At 40.7% G+C, this 13959-nt stretch overlaps 1 protein-coding gene across 4 annotated transcripts in view; it reads right to left on the reverse strand.

Moving 5' to 3' along the window:
* MIB2 (MIB E3 ubiquitin protein ligase 2) overlaps positions 1-13959 on the reverse strand; it is a 90974-nt gene that overhangs the window by 16629 nt on the left and 60386 nt on the right. For 3 of the 4 annotated variants that reach the window (XM_073656828.1, XM_073656829.1, XM_073656830.1), the window contains exons 4-12: positions 10221-10327; positions 7323-7517; positions 7086-7228; positions 6612-6719; positions 4889-4993; positions 2098-2260; positions 1378-1511; positions 758-906; positions 214-370 (exon numbers count right to left, since the gene is read on the reverse strand). In XM_073656828.1, coding sequence (XP_073512929.1) covers positions 214-370; positions 758-906; positions 1378-1511; positions 2098-2260; positions 4889-4993; positions 6612-6719; positions 7086-7228; positions 7323-7517; positions 10221-10327 — 1261 coding nt within the window. The remainder of the gene's footprint in view (positions 1-213; positions 371-757; positions 907-1377; positions 1512-2097; positions 2261-4888; positions 4994-6611; positions 6720-7085; positions 7229-7322; positions 7518-10220; positions 10328-13959) is intronic. The other variant, XM_073656832.1, reaches the window with a different exon arrangement.

Raw genomic sequence — 13959 nt, forward strand, 5'->3', positions numbered from 1 at the left:
CACGTTAAATGGCTTTTCCCACAACTGACATTTATCAAACATCCACAGAATAAGTTTTATATGTCTGGGTGTGGGACACCACCAATTACTAGAACGGGTGTCCTGAGGGCCCTGCTTCTTTTCACTGCCTGGAGGTCAAGTATATGCTTGCAACATGCAAAGTCATCCGAAAACCTAATGAAACAAGAATACGATTCACATCTACCCCCTCACCTGCATATTAATGGCAGAATTGGGAACACATAGGACTTGCACCACTTCTGTGAAGCCTTTATTGACAGCGATGTACAGAGCAGAGCACTTGGCATTGTTGATGAGTTCGGCATTAGCTCCCTTGGCCAATAAGACTCTGGTGACAGCAGCCTGGTTACTGGGAAGAATGGCAAATGTTATAATGGCAAAAGAATATCGTTTTATCCTGATAGAATTTTAAAGGACATGTTACTTTGATATTGACAACCATTCCTAAGGATAGGTCACCAATATCAGATCTGTGACCCTGTCTCCCCCATCAATCAGCTGTTTTCATCTCTTGCCGGATGTAAAAAGTGAAAATCTGGAACTGCACAGCTCTAGTCACTGTTTTGTGGGTACTGCTGTTCACCTCTTACTCCCTTGCTGATCGTTGGGGGGCCAGATGTTGGACTACCACCAACATCGATAACTTATTTTCGTTACATGCCACTGGTTTATTATACAAAGATGGAGAAGATCAAGAAATGCATTCATCTCTCTTCACTTTCTGGACACATCTTACCCATAAGCAGCATAATGTAAAGCAGAGTCCCCCTCGTCATCCTTAAGGTCAATGTTTGCGTTGGCTTGAAGCAGGACCTTCACCACCTCCAAGTGTCCCAAGTGGGATGCCACCTGTAGGGCTGTCCGCCCTTCATTCCTTATATCCACCTATCATGGAAAAAAAGAGGCAATCATGAACCTTAGGAGTATTTTTCAGAGAATGAGAGGTGAGATTCGGGTCTCTTTTAACCCTTGCCAGGTGTTGTCCTTTCTTGGAAGTATGAAACCAGTGTCTGACTTCTGCTGAATATCAGCTGGAGAGGACTCTGGCCAAGGATGACACAGTCATTTCTTTTCTCACTTTGATGTGGGCTAAAGTGTAATATACTTGAAACTTCTTTTTAATCATCTAGAATGACAGTGATTTTAAGCAGGCCGGGTTCTGACTTGCTTCATTTTAAGGGGAGGAATCCTGCTTGGAAGGCGGCCAAATTCATCACGCCAAGTCCGCGGTCAATCGTGTAAAAAGGGCTATTCTACGAGGAGGAACCCACTGGGTATACAGAGTTAATCCAATGATTGCAGGGATAATGCTGACAATTATAGGATACCATAGTAAGCCTGTATTACGAGGGGTACCTTGTCTGGGTGTTTCAACAGCGTTTCCCTCACTCGGCCTGTGTTTCCCTGAGCCGCTTCAATAACCAAAGAGCTTGGGCTTTCACAATCAGTCTTCTGAGCAAGTATCTTCTCCAAAATGGAAACCAATGTACCTGCCAAAAAAAGGTAGGTATAGCAATAAGGCTAAAATAAGTCATTAATACATACTCACCCATTACATCCCTGCCGTTCCATCCCCAAATTTCCCAACTGCAGTCATCACCCAGTGGCGTAGCTTGCAGGTCATGGGCACCAATGCAACATTTCAAACTACTTTGGGTCTTTTACTAACATCCTTCTTCTTCTTCTAATATGTGCTAAAAGGACCTTTTGGGACCCTGAGGCTCCAAGATCCAGGTGCGAAAGCGGCCACTACATTCACTATACTTAAGCCTCTGCATTTACCCAACTTGACCACTGCAGCCAATCATTGACCAGTGATTGGTTGCAGCAGCCAAGTAGTGTATATGGGCAGTGACGGCTGTAGCTAATGATCAACAGAAGAGCTGCAAAGAGATTTGGGGATGTGGGATGGAACGCCAGGGATGCTAGGAGTTGGACTCTTACAAATCTGATAGGTTATCTCAGAAAACTCCTTTAACATGATCAGAGTATTTATTTATTAGGGAGTGAATAATTACAAGGACATAATTTTTCAGGACATTTTCATGTATTTTTAAGACTCGTCTTAGCACTTACGTTTCGGCTCCTTGGCGTTTTCCGTTGTCATCAGGTTGGCTTCGTCATCTCTCTGATAAGAAGTCAGGCACGCCGGATTAAAGGTCCAGGACTGGCCGCCGACAGACACTCTCATGTCTCCGTCCTCAAACACTTTGATGACTTTGCCAATCTGGCCTAGAGCCTGGTGCAACAAAATGGGGATTGTAAAATAGTGATACATTTCAGGAGTCTGTAGCTGCTGTGAGATGCAAAAGTTGCAATTAATCAATTGTATGTCCTTACAGATGAAGGCAAGAGGACAGATTTATTAAACCTAGAAGACAGCGGTGTTGCCTGTAGCGACCAATCAATATAAAGCCTAAGAGCGCGACCCTACGGCTTCCATGGATATCTGCGATGGACGTCTTGGCCGTTACCAGTAAGTGTGATGACATTACAGAAAATAAGAAAAAGGCTTTAAAGAGGACTTATCACTTTTGAAAAAACGCAAAAAGTGACACTAGATGAAATTATATACTTGTCAATAGCAAATCAGGAGATTTTCCACAATATTACAGGGATTCAGGTTTTACTTTAATTTTACAGAATGGAGTGTAAAACTTGGTGAGAATCTCCTCTCTGGGAGATATCAACTGTGTTTGGTGGAAGGGGGAACAGATTCTATACAGCATCTGAATGCTAGAAAGACCTTTGTTCTTACATCTGGAAGGATTGATGATGAACTTACAAATTCACCCGTTGTGAAACCTGCAGTTTTGTAATCATTTGTTCAGACAATATAATAGGAAAACCCATTTAACTTCTTATGTGCAATGTTCTTCTCTGAGCACAGTGACAGTTCGCTCTAATGAGAAGTGACGAGCCGGCAACAGAGTGCACTGTCAGTGCGTATTGTAATGAAAGAAGGAGGTTAGCAGAGACCAGCCATGCTCCTGAAAGTGACGACTATTTCTGGGACGGGACTGGTCTCTGTTCACCATGTTCCCTCCTTACAATGCACACTGACCGTGTGCTCAGTTGTCAGTTCGTCACTTCTCATTAGACCCAGTAAGGGAGTGCACTGACACTGTGCATCGAGAAGAATATTGCACTGTGTCAGCTCACTACAGAAAGGACAAGCCCAGCCCCTGAAACGGACGTCACTGATGACGCTTTGTTTCAGGGTGGGAACAGAGGCTGTGACAGTGACCACAGCCTCTGCCCTCTGATGAAATCCCATTTGAATATCCCAGCATGCACTGGGGATTCTCAAACAAAACGTCATCAAAAAGTACATAGGTAAAAAAATTAAATAAAGCAATTGGATTTGAGAGGCAAGAGTAGGGACTTTTTAATTAAAACATATTAGAAAAACTATTATATTATGAAAATAAATAGACATTTAGGATGAAAATTAATATTAGTTTTGGATCACCCCTTTAAATACAGAATATTGTTATTTATCAGCCATGTAATCAGAATTCTCTGTATATTATATAGCCTAGATAAAAAAAGATGACAGAGCTGCTTCTAAAGGGATAATCTACTAGAGGAGGACATTGCTGCCTGTAAAGGCAGAGTCCTCAGCAGCTACAATGAACAGTGGACTGGTAGGATTTATTTTTATGGCTACTTTTTTAACCCTCTTCCTCTTAATATTTCATAATATGTAGGACTCTATTTTACATTCCCACATATACAACTAAATCCATCAGGAAGTGCATGAAGTAAGAGTGCAGCATAAATATCCCCATATGTTTACAAAATGATCTCAGTCTCCCCAACATATCCACCCAACACACATCTCAGAAGCAGGAAGTCTCAAACATCTGTAAAATAGTAAGATTGCAGAGAGCCTGACTTCTGCCGACTCCAGGTTCCCTCTCTTAAAGGGGAAAAAGCTTTCACTGTCAATTTAGAGAGGAAAAATTTTACTTTTCCTAATAAAATATATCTGAGAAATGTTTGACATTTTGGTCACTTTTTACACCATGACGTTTCATTGGAGTTGATAAGTCCTCTTTAAGAAATATATTGTAACAATTCTATCAACCATTTTGAACAAATTTCATCCATCCAATTGCTATATTATCATACACCGCAATTCACACTGAGTAGATTCCTTATCTGTGCAAATAGCTTTCCTATTAAAAAAAATGAGCTCAATAGAGGATTCTATGATGCTACTAGCAGTTAATTAATGAAATAATAAATGGAACAACCCACCTAAAGCTAATACATTGTGATGAGCACAGCCCGAGGAGGCAGAGCCTGATACAGGGGTTCTCTTTCGTGTGCTCTCTAAATACCAATGGCAAGTCAAAGCCCCTCAGTACCTTCACTCAGCATATAATATTAATCTGGAGTATTCCTTTATGACCGGTAAATACTATAAATATGGTATTCCATATACTGATGGCGACTGCCAATGAAGTTAGTATTCAAAGGTGTAACTCCAGTGCAAAATACAGCCATTCTGGACATGAATTTTCAAAGTAAGTACACCGGCCTCATCCAGTTTAATACATCTATTCAGTGATGTATGCAGCTCGTATTATGAAATCTGCTTAAAATCAGTGATCCGATGCAAAATACAGCCATTCTGACATGAATCTTCAAAGTAAGTACACCGACATCATCTGGTCTAATAGTTCTATTTAGTGATATATAGAGTTTTTATTGTAAAATATGTTAAAAATTTGTTCAAAATGGGTGAGTGATCTGAGAGCAAAGAAGAGACAGATGAGGAATTGACAAATTTGCACAGAGTTAAATGATACTGATAAGAAGCACTGTGTGGTTTTAGTGCTTGTTATTTAACATCACTCACAGGGGCCATATCATCTGTCCATTCCCCATGACCAACTTGTAGCTTCTTGACTGTATCCATGTCATCCATCACACGCACAACATCACCAACCCAAATGCTGTTGTGCTATAAAAAGGAAAGAAAAATAATAAAACAAAAAGCTTTTTTTTTTTTCTATATCAAGCACAATGGAAAGGGAGCAACTTATAGCATATACAAGGCGTCTAGGAGAAGGTAAAGCGTAACTTCATACTGGGATACTGGGGGAGGCACTAAGTCATGAACACACGTATCACACCACCAAGAACAAGCAGCTGGAAAAATGTGATGGGATGGACAAGTCATTCTTCACACCCACCATCTCCAGCAGCAGCACCGTGACCACCAAGTGCCAGCGCACAAAGTGCCCAGGTGCCACCACCATTACACTCATGGATAAGTCAAGGAGTCAACAGATGCAATGTTCTCTTTGCATGAAGAACACATGTGATATCTTGGTTTTGACAAGGTTTCTGGATCTGCTGTAAAATGAACCTCTGTGGCCTTGACGTCATATATTTATATCCATCTAAGTATTTCATATCTATCTCAGATATTTCTACCTCTCTATTCATATATATACCCACTGCCTACTTATCTATCTATCTAAAAGGAAAATAAATTAAGCAGAACCAAGTCATCGAGATAACAGGGTGTAAGGCCACCAAGGTACATACCGAACCTCTTCAATAAATCCACAAAAACTGAAGAAGTGCTCCAGTGATATAGTGCAAATACTGGACTTTTATTGGCCCATGTGGCAACTTTTAGGATCAAGACACAGAACTTGGGCTTGAGAAAGGTTCAGTGTCTTGAATTGAAACATTCCCACACGGGCCAATAAAGTCTAGCATATATTTGCACTATATCGCTAGAGTGCCCTTTCCATTTTCATGGATTTATCTAGTATTGTATTTATCAAATATTGGCTCTATCTATCGACACATAAGACCATCCATTAACCCTCTCAAGGACATATCCACTTTCCTATCCATCCACTCATCCATCAATTGTACCACAGAACCATCAACCTCGTCATCAAATCATCAAAATATCCATCAGTCCATTGAGACATTCATCCATCCAACTATCCATGCCCCAATTCAGAAAAAACATCCATCCATTTATTCACCCAACCACCGACCGATCCATCAACCCATCCATCTATCCATCAATCCAACCTATCATTCATCAACCCATCCATCCACTCATCCATCAACCCACCTATCATTGACCCATTCATTGACCTGTCCATCCAACTATTTAATAGATGTATCTATCCATCCACCGACCATCCAGCCAACCCACCCACGACCTAAGTGACCCACCCATCCATCTATGGACCTATCCATCTATCCATAAATCAACCCACCCTTTCATTCATCGACAATCCATCAACCCACCAATCGACCCATTGGTAAAATCCTGAATATCAATTGTCATACAGCAAAATATTAAATCACAAAATGTAAGTAATCTAATCTAATAGTGACTATCAGAAATCCCATGACACCACAAGTGTAAAAGTGATCATCCGGGTTGTACCTCCCCAAAGGACAAAGTGACTAACTAGCACCAAATATACTGTACATAGACTGAAATGATATCAGAGGAGAAGTTTACACCTCAGGAGTCTCTACTTAACATTAATAATGGTTCATAATGTTTTCACTACATGTACGATTGTATCCTGGTCTCCAGATACCTTAGTGAGAGCTCCAGGATGGAAGGTCCAGCGCGTTTCGCTGTTGTACTGAACTCGGACGTCTCCTCGCTCTGTAATCCGGTGAACAGTTCCTGTCTGACCTATAAACTGCAAAACCAATCAGACTTGTAGTCAGAAAATAATGTAAAAGGTTAAGAAAGGACAATATTAATACGAGACATCTGTCATTGTACATGTCTCATTATTCTACGGCTTCTAAAAGAAAAAATCTGGAGGAGCCTATGTGATCCACTCAGCCGATCAGACACACCAAAAAGGGATCAGTAAATAAGTCATCAAGAATTCTTAATTTTTAGAGCGTAATTGCTTCATGTCAGCCTATGTATTAACATGCTTCGAATGGTGACACCCAATTGGCTATTTATTTTAAAGTGAGAGTGTGTGAGAGAAAAAGAGACTAACGCCATTTTCCTCCCTCCACTTTAATCAGACAGGTACCATTTTGCCAATTACCTCGGCCATTTTTGGGTTCCATCCTCCATGTCCCTCTTGCATTTCTCGCAAGATTTCTACATCCAGGAGACATTTGACTTTGTCGCCATGCTGGAAGGGATGCCGCTCTGAGCTCTCCTTCCGCTGTATTTCTGCAGGCTTACCTATATTGGCAATAATAACATACAATGTTTCGATATCGATAGTTACAGGTGTGAATACGGCCATCAGTATAAGTGCAATAATATCATATCATACCAAGCTTGGGCAAGTGGTCTTTGTAATAATGTCCTCCTGGAGCATCAGCAATGCACTTCAGATCTACTTTGCCCTTGTGCCCAACTCTGTAAACGTTGGTGGTTCCATCGGCCCAGGTAACGCTTGCCACGCTGCGTCCTGTTTCCACATCCCAGCCGCGAATATCTACAACACGTCCGACCTTAGATTCACCACCTAGGTGAAAGTATAAGGACATCACTACACCATGCACCATATAGTGCCCTGCACTGATCAGCACACTGGAACGTCCATTTCAAAAGTTTTGTAAAACTTTATCTACAATTCTGTCAAGTGTCCCCCGCTGGTCATATGTTTTCTGCCATGTCCCTGTTGACCACATGTCACGTATTTGTGGCAGACAATTGGGATGGTGACGTAATTATGGACTCTGTGATTGGCTGTTGCAGTCATGTGACCTGTCTTCAGTAGGACAACAGCTCATTACACAAAGCAAGAAACAAATGATCGGCAAGAACTTAGAGAGAAGCAGCAATGCTAGGATAAGCTCTGCCAAGCCTTGGTGCCCTTTGTTAAACTTCAGCAAGAAAATTAGTAATCCGAAACAGCTTTGACAATTGAAGCCCCCTGAGCACTCAGCTGACCACCCTGGGTCATGATCCTAGACATCCCTAGAATCGGGACCCAGCTGATTTTGCAGGGAGAAAGTTGTGGTTAGGAAGATATTTCCTCTGTAAATGGCTACGGCGGTGGAATAGTAGTATTCTCTCCGACAAGGATGTCTCAAGACTTATTGAATGTCTTTATATTCTGGCTTACATAGGGGAATCCCAAGAAGGGGATCGACCCTCTGTGATGTCTTCTACATGGTTGAAAAGTCTTTCTTGATGATACGACCCTTTAAGTATTTTTTTTAAAAGAGTGGACACCAAATAAGACATACATACACAGTGGGTATAAAAAGTCTACACACCCCTGTTAAAATATCCTGTCTTTGTCTTGTAAAAAAAAAAAAAAATCATACCAAGATGAATCATTTCAGAACTTTTTCCACCTTCGATGTCACCTATGATCTGTACAAATCAAATGAAAAATACACTAAAATCCTTTTGGGTGGATAAAGAAAAATAAGGAACTAAAATCACATGTAAAGCGCCATGGAATAAATGGCGCTATAATAATAAATAATAATAATAATGTGGTTGCATAAATATGCACACCTTTAAATTAATGCTGTGTTAAAGTATCCTTTGCACTTACGGCAGCATTCAGTCTTTTTGGGTAGGAGTCTCTCAGCATGGCACATCTAGAATAGGCGATCTTTGTCCATTCTTCCTTACGTACTCCAAATCTCTCAGATTGTGAGGGCATCTCCTGTGTACGGCGCCCTCTTCAGGTCACCCACATATTTACAAGTGGATTCAGGTCTGGGCTCGGGCTGTTTCAAAACGTTCATCTTTTTCTTGCAAAGCCATTCTTTTCTTGATTTGGAGGTCTTTTTAGGATTGTTGCCATGCTGAAATTTCTCTTCAGCTTTTTAGCAGAGGTCTTTGTAACAAAATTGACTAATATTTGGAACTGTTCGTAATTTCCTCCATCTTGACTAAAGCCCCAGTTCCAGATGCCAAAAAACAGCTCCAAAGCATAGTGCTGCCTCCACCATGCTTCACTGTGGGTATGGTGTTCTTTTGGTGATGCGCAGTGTTGGCTTTTTCGCCAAACATACCTTTTAGAATAATGGTTAAAAAGTTCAACCTTGGTCTCATCAGATCATAACACATTTTCCCACATGCTTTTGGAAGACTTGATATGGGTTTTAGCAAAACATAGCAGGGCTTGGATGTTTTTCTTTTTAAGCAAAGGCTTTTGTTTTGCCACCCAACTCTACAGGCCAGAAATATGAAGAATATGGGAGATTGCTGTCACACGCAGTACGCAAGTACTTGCCAGAAATTCCTGCAGCTCCTTTAATGTTGCAATAGGTCTCTTTTCAGCCTCCCAGACCAATTTCTTTCTTGTTTTTTTATCAATTGAGGGACTTCCAGTTCTGGGTAATGTCCCTGTTTTGTTACAGTTAAACCACTTCTTGATGATCATCTTCAGTGTTCCATGGTTTATCTAATTCTTTGGAATTTTTTTGTACCTTTCTCCTGACTGATAACTTGCAACAATGAGATCCCTTTGCTGTGTTGTAAGCTTTTTATAAATTTTGCTTTAAAATACAACTAAGAAAATGTCTACAAAATGCTACTAGAACACCTAAACTTGCTATGGAGTTAATCAGAATCACAGTAAATGATGCAAGCTGTGCACTGACTACTATGTAACAGGACAGTAAATGTGATTGGCTAATTCTGAACACAACCACATCCCCAATTATAAGAGGATGCTCACACTTATACAACGGCATTGTTTTAGTTTTGTCAATTTCCTCCTCAAAATAATTTCAGATTGTTTACCCATGGACTTGTACAAATTATGGGTGACATTAAAGGTGATAAAAGTTCTGAAACAATTCTTCTCGTTATGATTTATTTACATGACAAAAACATGGAATTTTAAGAGGAGCGTGTAGACTTTTTACATCCACTGTAGATAATTAAAATTCTGCTGCTAGTGGAAGTCCAACTGCTCGGACGATCACTATTTAGGGTCTCGCAGCTCCATACAGCAGATTACTATCAATGCTCAGTTCTAGTGCTGGGTCTTGTATTACAGCTCTGAACTGTCCCGTCTGCTGCAGCGCTCTGCCTTCTCAGAGGCTATGATGGTCCGGACCTCGTTCGATCAGTAATGGACGACACATAGCATTGATTTTCCATAGTTTGTTGAATTCTGAAAATAGCTCAACACAACATACATCTTGTCATATGGTGGAAGTAACCAAGCCTTTTCTTAAATCTCATTCATTATCCTTACCGTCCTGGTTTCCCCATTCCCAATCAGGTCCACGCACAACTTTGCCTCCTTGGAAGATCCCTTTGAGGACTACACGTGGTAATCCTTGGCGAGCAGTGAGAATGATCCTAGAAAATAAAAAAAAAGACAAAAAAAAATCACTCCACATATATGACACTTTGAGAATGTCACTAAGCATAACCATGGTAAGGGGGCAGCGTACTGGGATCCCCCCTGATCCTCCAGATGAAAGGGCAGCAGCCCTAGCTTTCTGCCTGCCTTGTAGTAATCTAATGTACCAGAGCGGAGAAATCAAGACACGTGCTAATTAGCCTAGTACAATGACACGCCCCTGAGGAACTGCCAGGAAAATTTACATGCGGCTTCAAAGCTCGATTTCTAGGCTCTGGTACATTAGATTAGTACAAGTAACATTTTGTTTTTTGTGTACTAGGATCTATTTGGCCATAGCGCTAGTTTCAATAGTAAAATCGTCCTCTCGGATTTCCTTTAAAGAAAAAAAACAAAAAAAAACTATTGTTTAAATTAGGTTTTCAGGTAAATGTTTATTTGTTCTTTTTTTCATTTTATGGCAAAGTTTTGATTTTATATTTCACAATCAGTATAAAAAATGTGAAATCTTCCTGTCTTTAAACTGGCCACTGGGGCTATTTTCAGACTCATACTTCCTATTCTATAACCAAAATTTTTCAGCAGTCTCATTATCATCAGAGACAGGATTACAATAACAGGTAACACCTCCATACACAGCTAATAACACAAGATCCACCAATCACAATGGACAATTTCCCCTTCTCTTCACAGTGACCTGTGCACATGCTCATTAGGTGCTTCAATACAAATATATATATATATATATATATATATATATATATATATATATATATATATATATATATACATATCTGTGTATACACTACCATTCAAAAGTTTGGGGTCATTTCGAAATTTCTTTATTTTTGAAAGAAAAGCACATTTTTTTTCAATGAAGCTAACATTAAATGAATCAGAAATACACTCTATACATTGTTTATGTGGTAAATGACTATTCTAGCTGCAAATGTCTTTTTATTGCAATATCTATATAGATGTATAGAGGCCCAATTCCAACAACCACCACTCCAGTGTTTTAATGGTACATTGCGTTTGCTAACTGTGTAAGAAGGCTAATGGATGTCTAGAAAAGCCTAGAAAACCCTTGCACAAGTGTGTTAGCCCATCTGAAAACGGTTTGGCTGATTTGAGAAGCTATAAAATTGACCTTCCTTTGAGCTAGTTGAGAATCTGGAGCATTACATTTGTTTGTTCTATGAAACTCTCAAAATGGCCAGAAAAAGAGAACTTTCATGTGAAACTCGACAGTCTATTCTTGCTCTTAGAAATGAAGGCTATTCCATGCGAGAAATTGCCAAGAAACTGAAGATTTCCTACAATGGTGTGTGTTACTCCCTTCAGAGGAGAGCACAAACAGGCTCTAACCAGAGTAGAAAGAGAAGTGGGAGGCCCCAACTGAGCAACAAGACAAGTACATTAGAGTCTCTAGTTTGAGAAATCGACGCCTCACAGCTCCTCAACTGGCAGCTTCATTAAATAGTACACGCAAAACGCCAGTGTCAATGTCTACAGTGAAGAGGTGACTCCGGGATGCTGGCCGTCAGGGCAAAGTGGCAAAGAAAAAGCCGTATCTGAGACTGGCTAATAAAAGGAAAAGATTAATATGGGCAAAAGAACACAGACATTGGACAGAGGAAGACTGGAAAAAAGTTTTATGGACAGACTAATCAAAGTTTGAGGTGTTTGGATCACACAGAAGAACATTTGTGAGACACAGAACAACTAAAAAGATGCTGGAAGAGTGCCTGATGCCATCTGTCAAGCATGGTGGAGGTAATGTGATGGTCTGGGGTTGCTTTGGTGCTGGTAAAGTGGAAGATTTGTACAAGGTAAATGGGATTTTGAATAAGGAAGGCTATCACTCCATTTTGCAATGCCATGCCATACCCTGTAGACAGCGCTTGATTGAAGCCAATTTCATCCTACAACAGGACAATGACCAAAAGCACACCTCCAAATTATGCATGAACTATTTAGGGAAGAAGCAGGCAGCTGGTATTCTATCTGTAATGGAGTGGCCAGCGCAGTCACCAGATCTCAACCCCATTGAGCTGTTGTGGGAGCAGCTTGACCGTATGGTGTGCAAAAAGTGCCCATCAAGCCAATCCAACTTGTGCGATGGGCTTCAGGAAGCACAGGGGGAAATTTCTCAAGATGACCTCAGCAAATTAACAGCTAGAATGCCAAAGGTCTGCAATGCTGCAATTGCTGCAAAGGAGCATTCTGTGCCAAAAGCAAAGTTTGAAGGAGAAAATTATAATTTCAAATAAAAATCATTATTTCTAACCTTGTCAATGTCTGGACTATATTTTCTATTCATTTTGCAACTCATTTGATAAATAAAAGTATGAGTTTTCATGGAAAACACAAAATTGTCTGGGTGACCCCAAACTTTTGAACGGTAGTGTGTATATACAGTACAGACCAAAAGTTTGGACACACTTTCTCATTTAAAGATTTTTCTGTATGCTCATGACTATGAAAATTGTACATTCACACTGAAGGCATCAAAACTATGAATTAACACATGTGGAATTATATACTTAACAAAAAAGTGTGAAACACCTGAAAATATGTCTTATATTCTAGGTTCTTCTAAGTAGCCACCTTTTGCTTTGATGACTGCTTTGCACACTCTTGGCATTCTCTTGATGAGCTTCAAGAGGTAGTCACCGGAAATGGTCTTCCAACAATCTTGAAGGAGTTCCCAGAGATGCTTAGCACTTGTTGGCCCTTTTGCCTTCACTCTGCGGTCCAGCTCACCCCAAACCATCTCGATTGGGTTCAGGTCTGGTGACTGTGGAGGCCAGGTCATCTGGCGTAGCACCCCATCACTTTCCTTCTTGGTCAAATAGCCCTTACACAGCCTGGAGGTGTGTTGGGGGTCATTGTCCTGTTGAAAAATAAATGATGGTCCAACTAAAAGCAAACCGGATGGAATAGCATGTCGCTGCAAGATGCTGTGGTAGCCATGCTGGTTCAGTATGCCTTCAATTTTGAATAAATCCCCAACAGTGTCACCAGCAAAGCACCCCCACACCATCACACCTCCTCCTCCATGCTTCACGGTGGGAACCAGGCATGTAGAGTCCATCCGTTCACCTTTTCTGCGTCGCACAAAGACACGGTGGTTGGAACCAAAGATCTCAAATTTGGACTCATCAGACCAAAGCACAGATTTCCACTGGTCTAATGTCCATTCCTTGTGTTCTTTAGACCAAACAAGTCTCTTCTGCTTGTTGCCTGTCCTTAGCAGTGGTTTCCTAGCAGCTATGTTACCATGAAGGCCTGCTGCACAAAGTCTCCTCTTAACAGTTGTTGTAGAGATGTGTCTGCTGCTAGAACTCTGTGAGCATTGACCTGGTCTCTAATCTGAGCTGCTGTTAACCTGCGATTTCTGAGGTTGGTGACTCGGATAAACTTATGCTCAGAAGCAGAGGTGACCCTTGGTCTTCCTTTCCTGTGGTGGTCCTCATGTGAGCCAGTTTCTTTGTAGCGCTTGATGGTTTTTGCAACTGCACTTGGGGACACTTTCAAAGTTTTCCCAATTTTTCGGACTGACTGACCTTCATTTCTTAAAGTAATGATGGCCACTCATTTTTCTTTACTTAGCTGCTTTTTTCTT

This window comes from Phyllobates terribilis, unplaced genomic scaffold, assembly GCF_046119375.1.
Source record: "Phyllobates terribilis strain yellow unplaced genomic scaffold, ASM4611937v1 Scaffold_12__6_contigs__length_324123572, whole genome shotgun sequence".
Lineage (NCBI taxonomy): Eukaryota > Metazoa > Chordata > Amphibia > Anura > Dendrobatidae > Phyllobates > Phyllobates terribilis.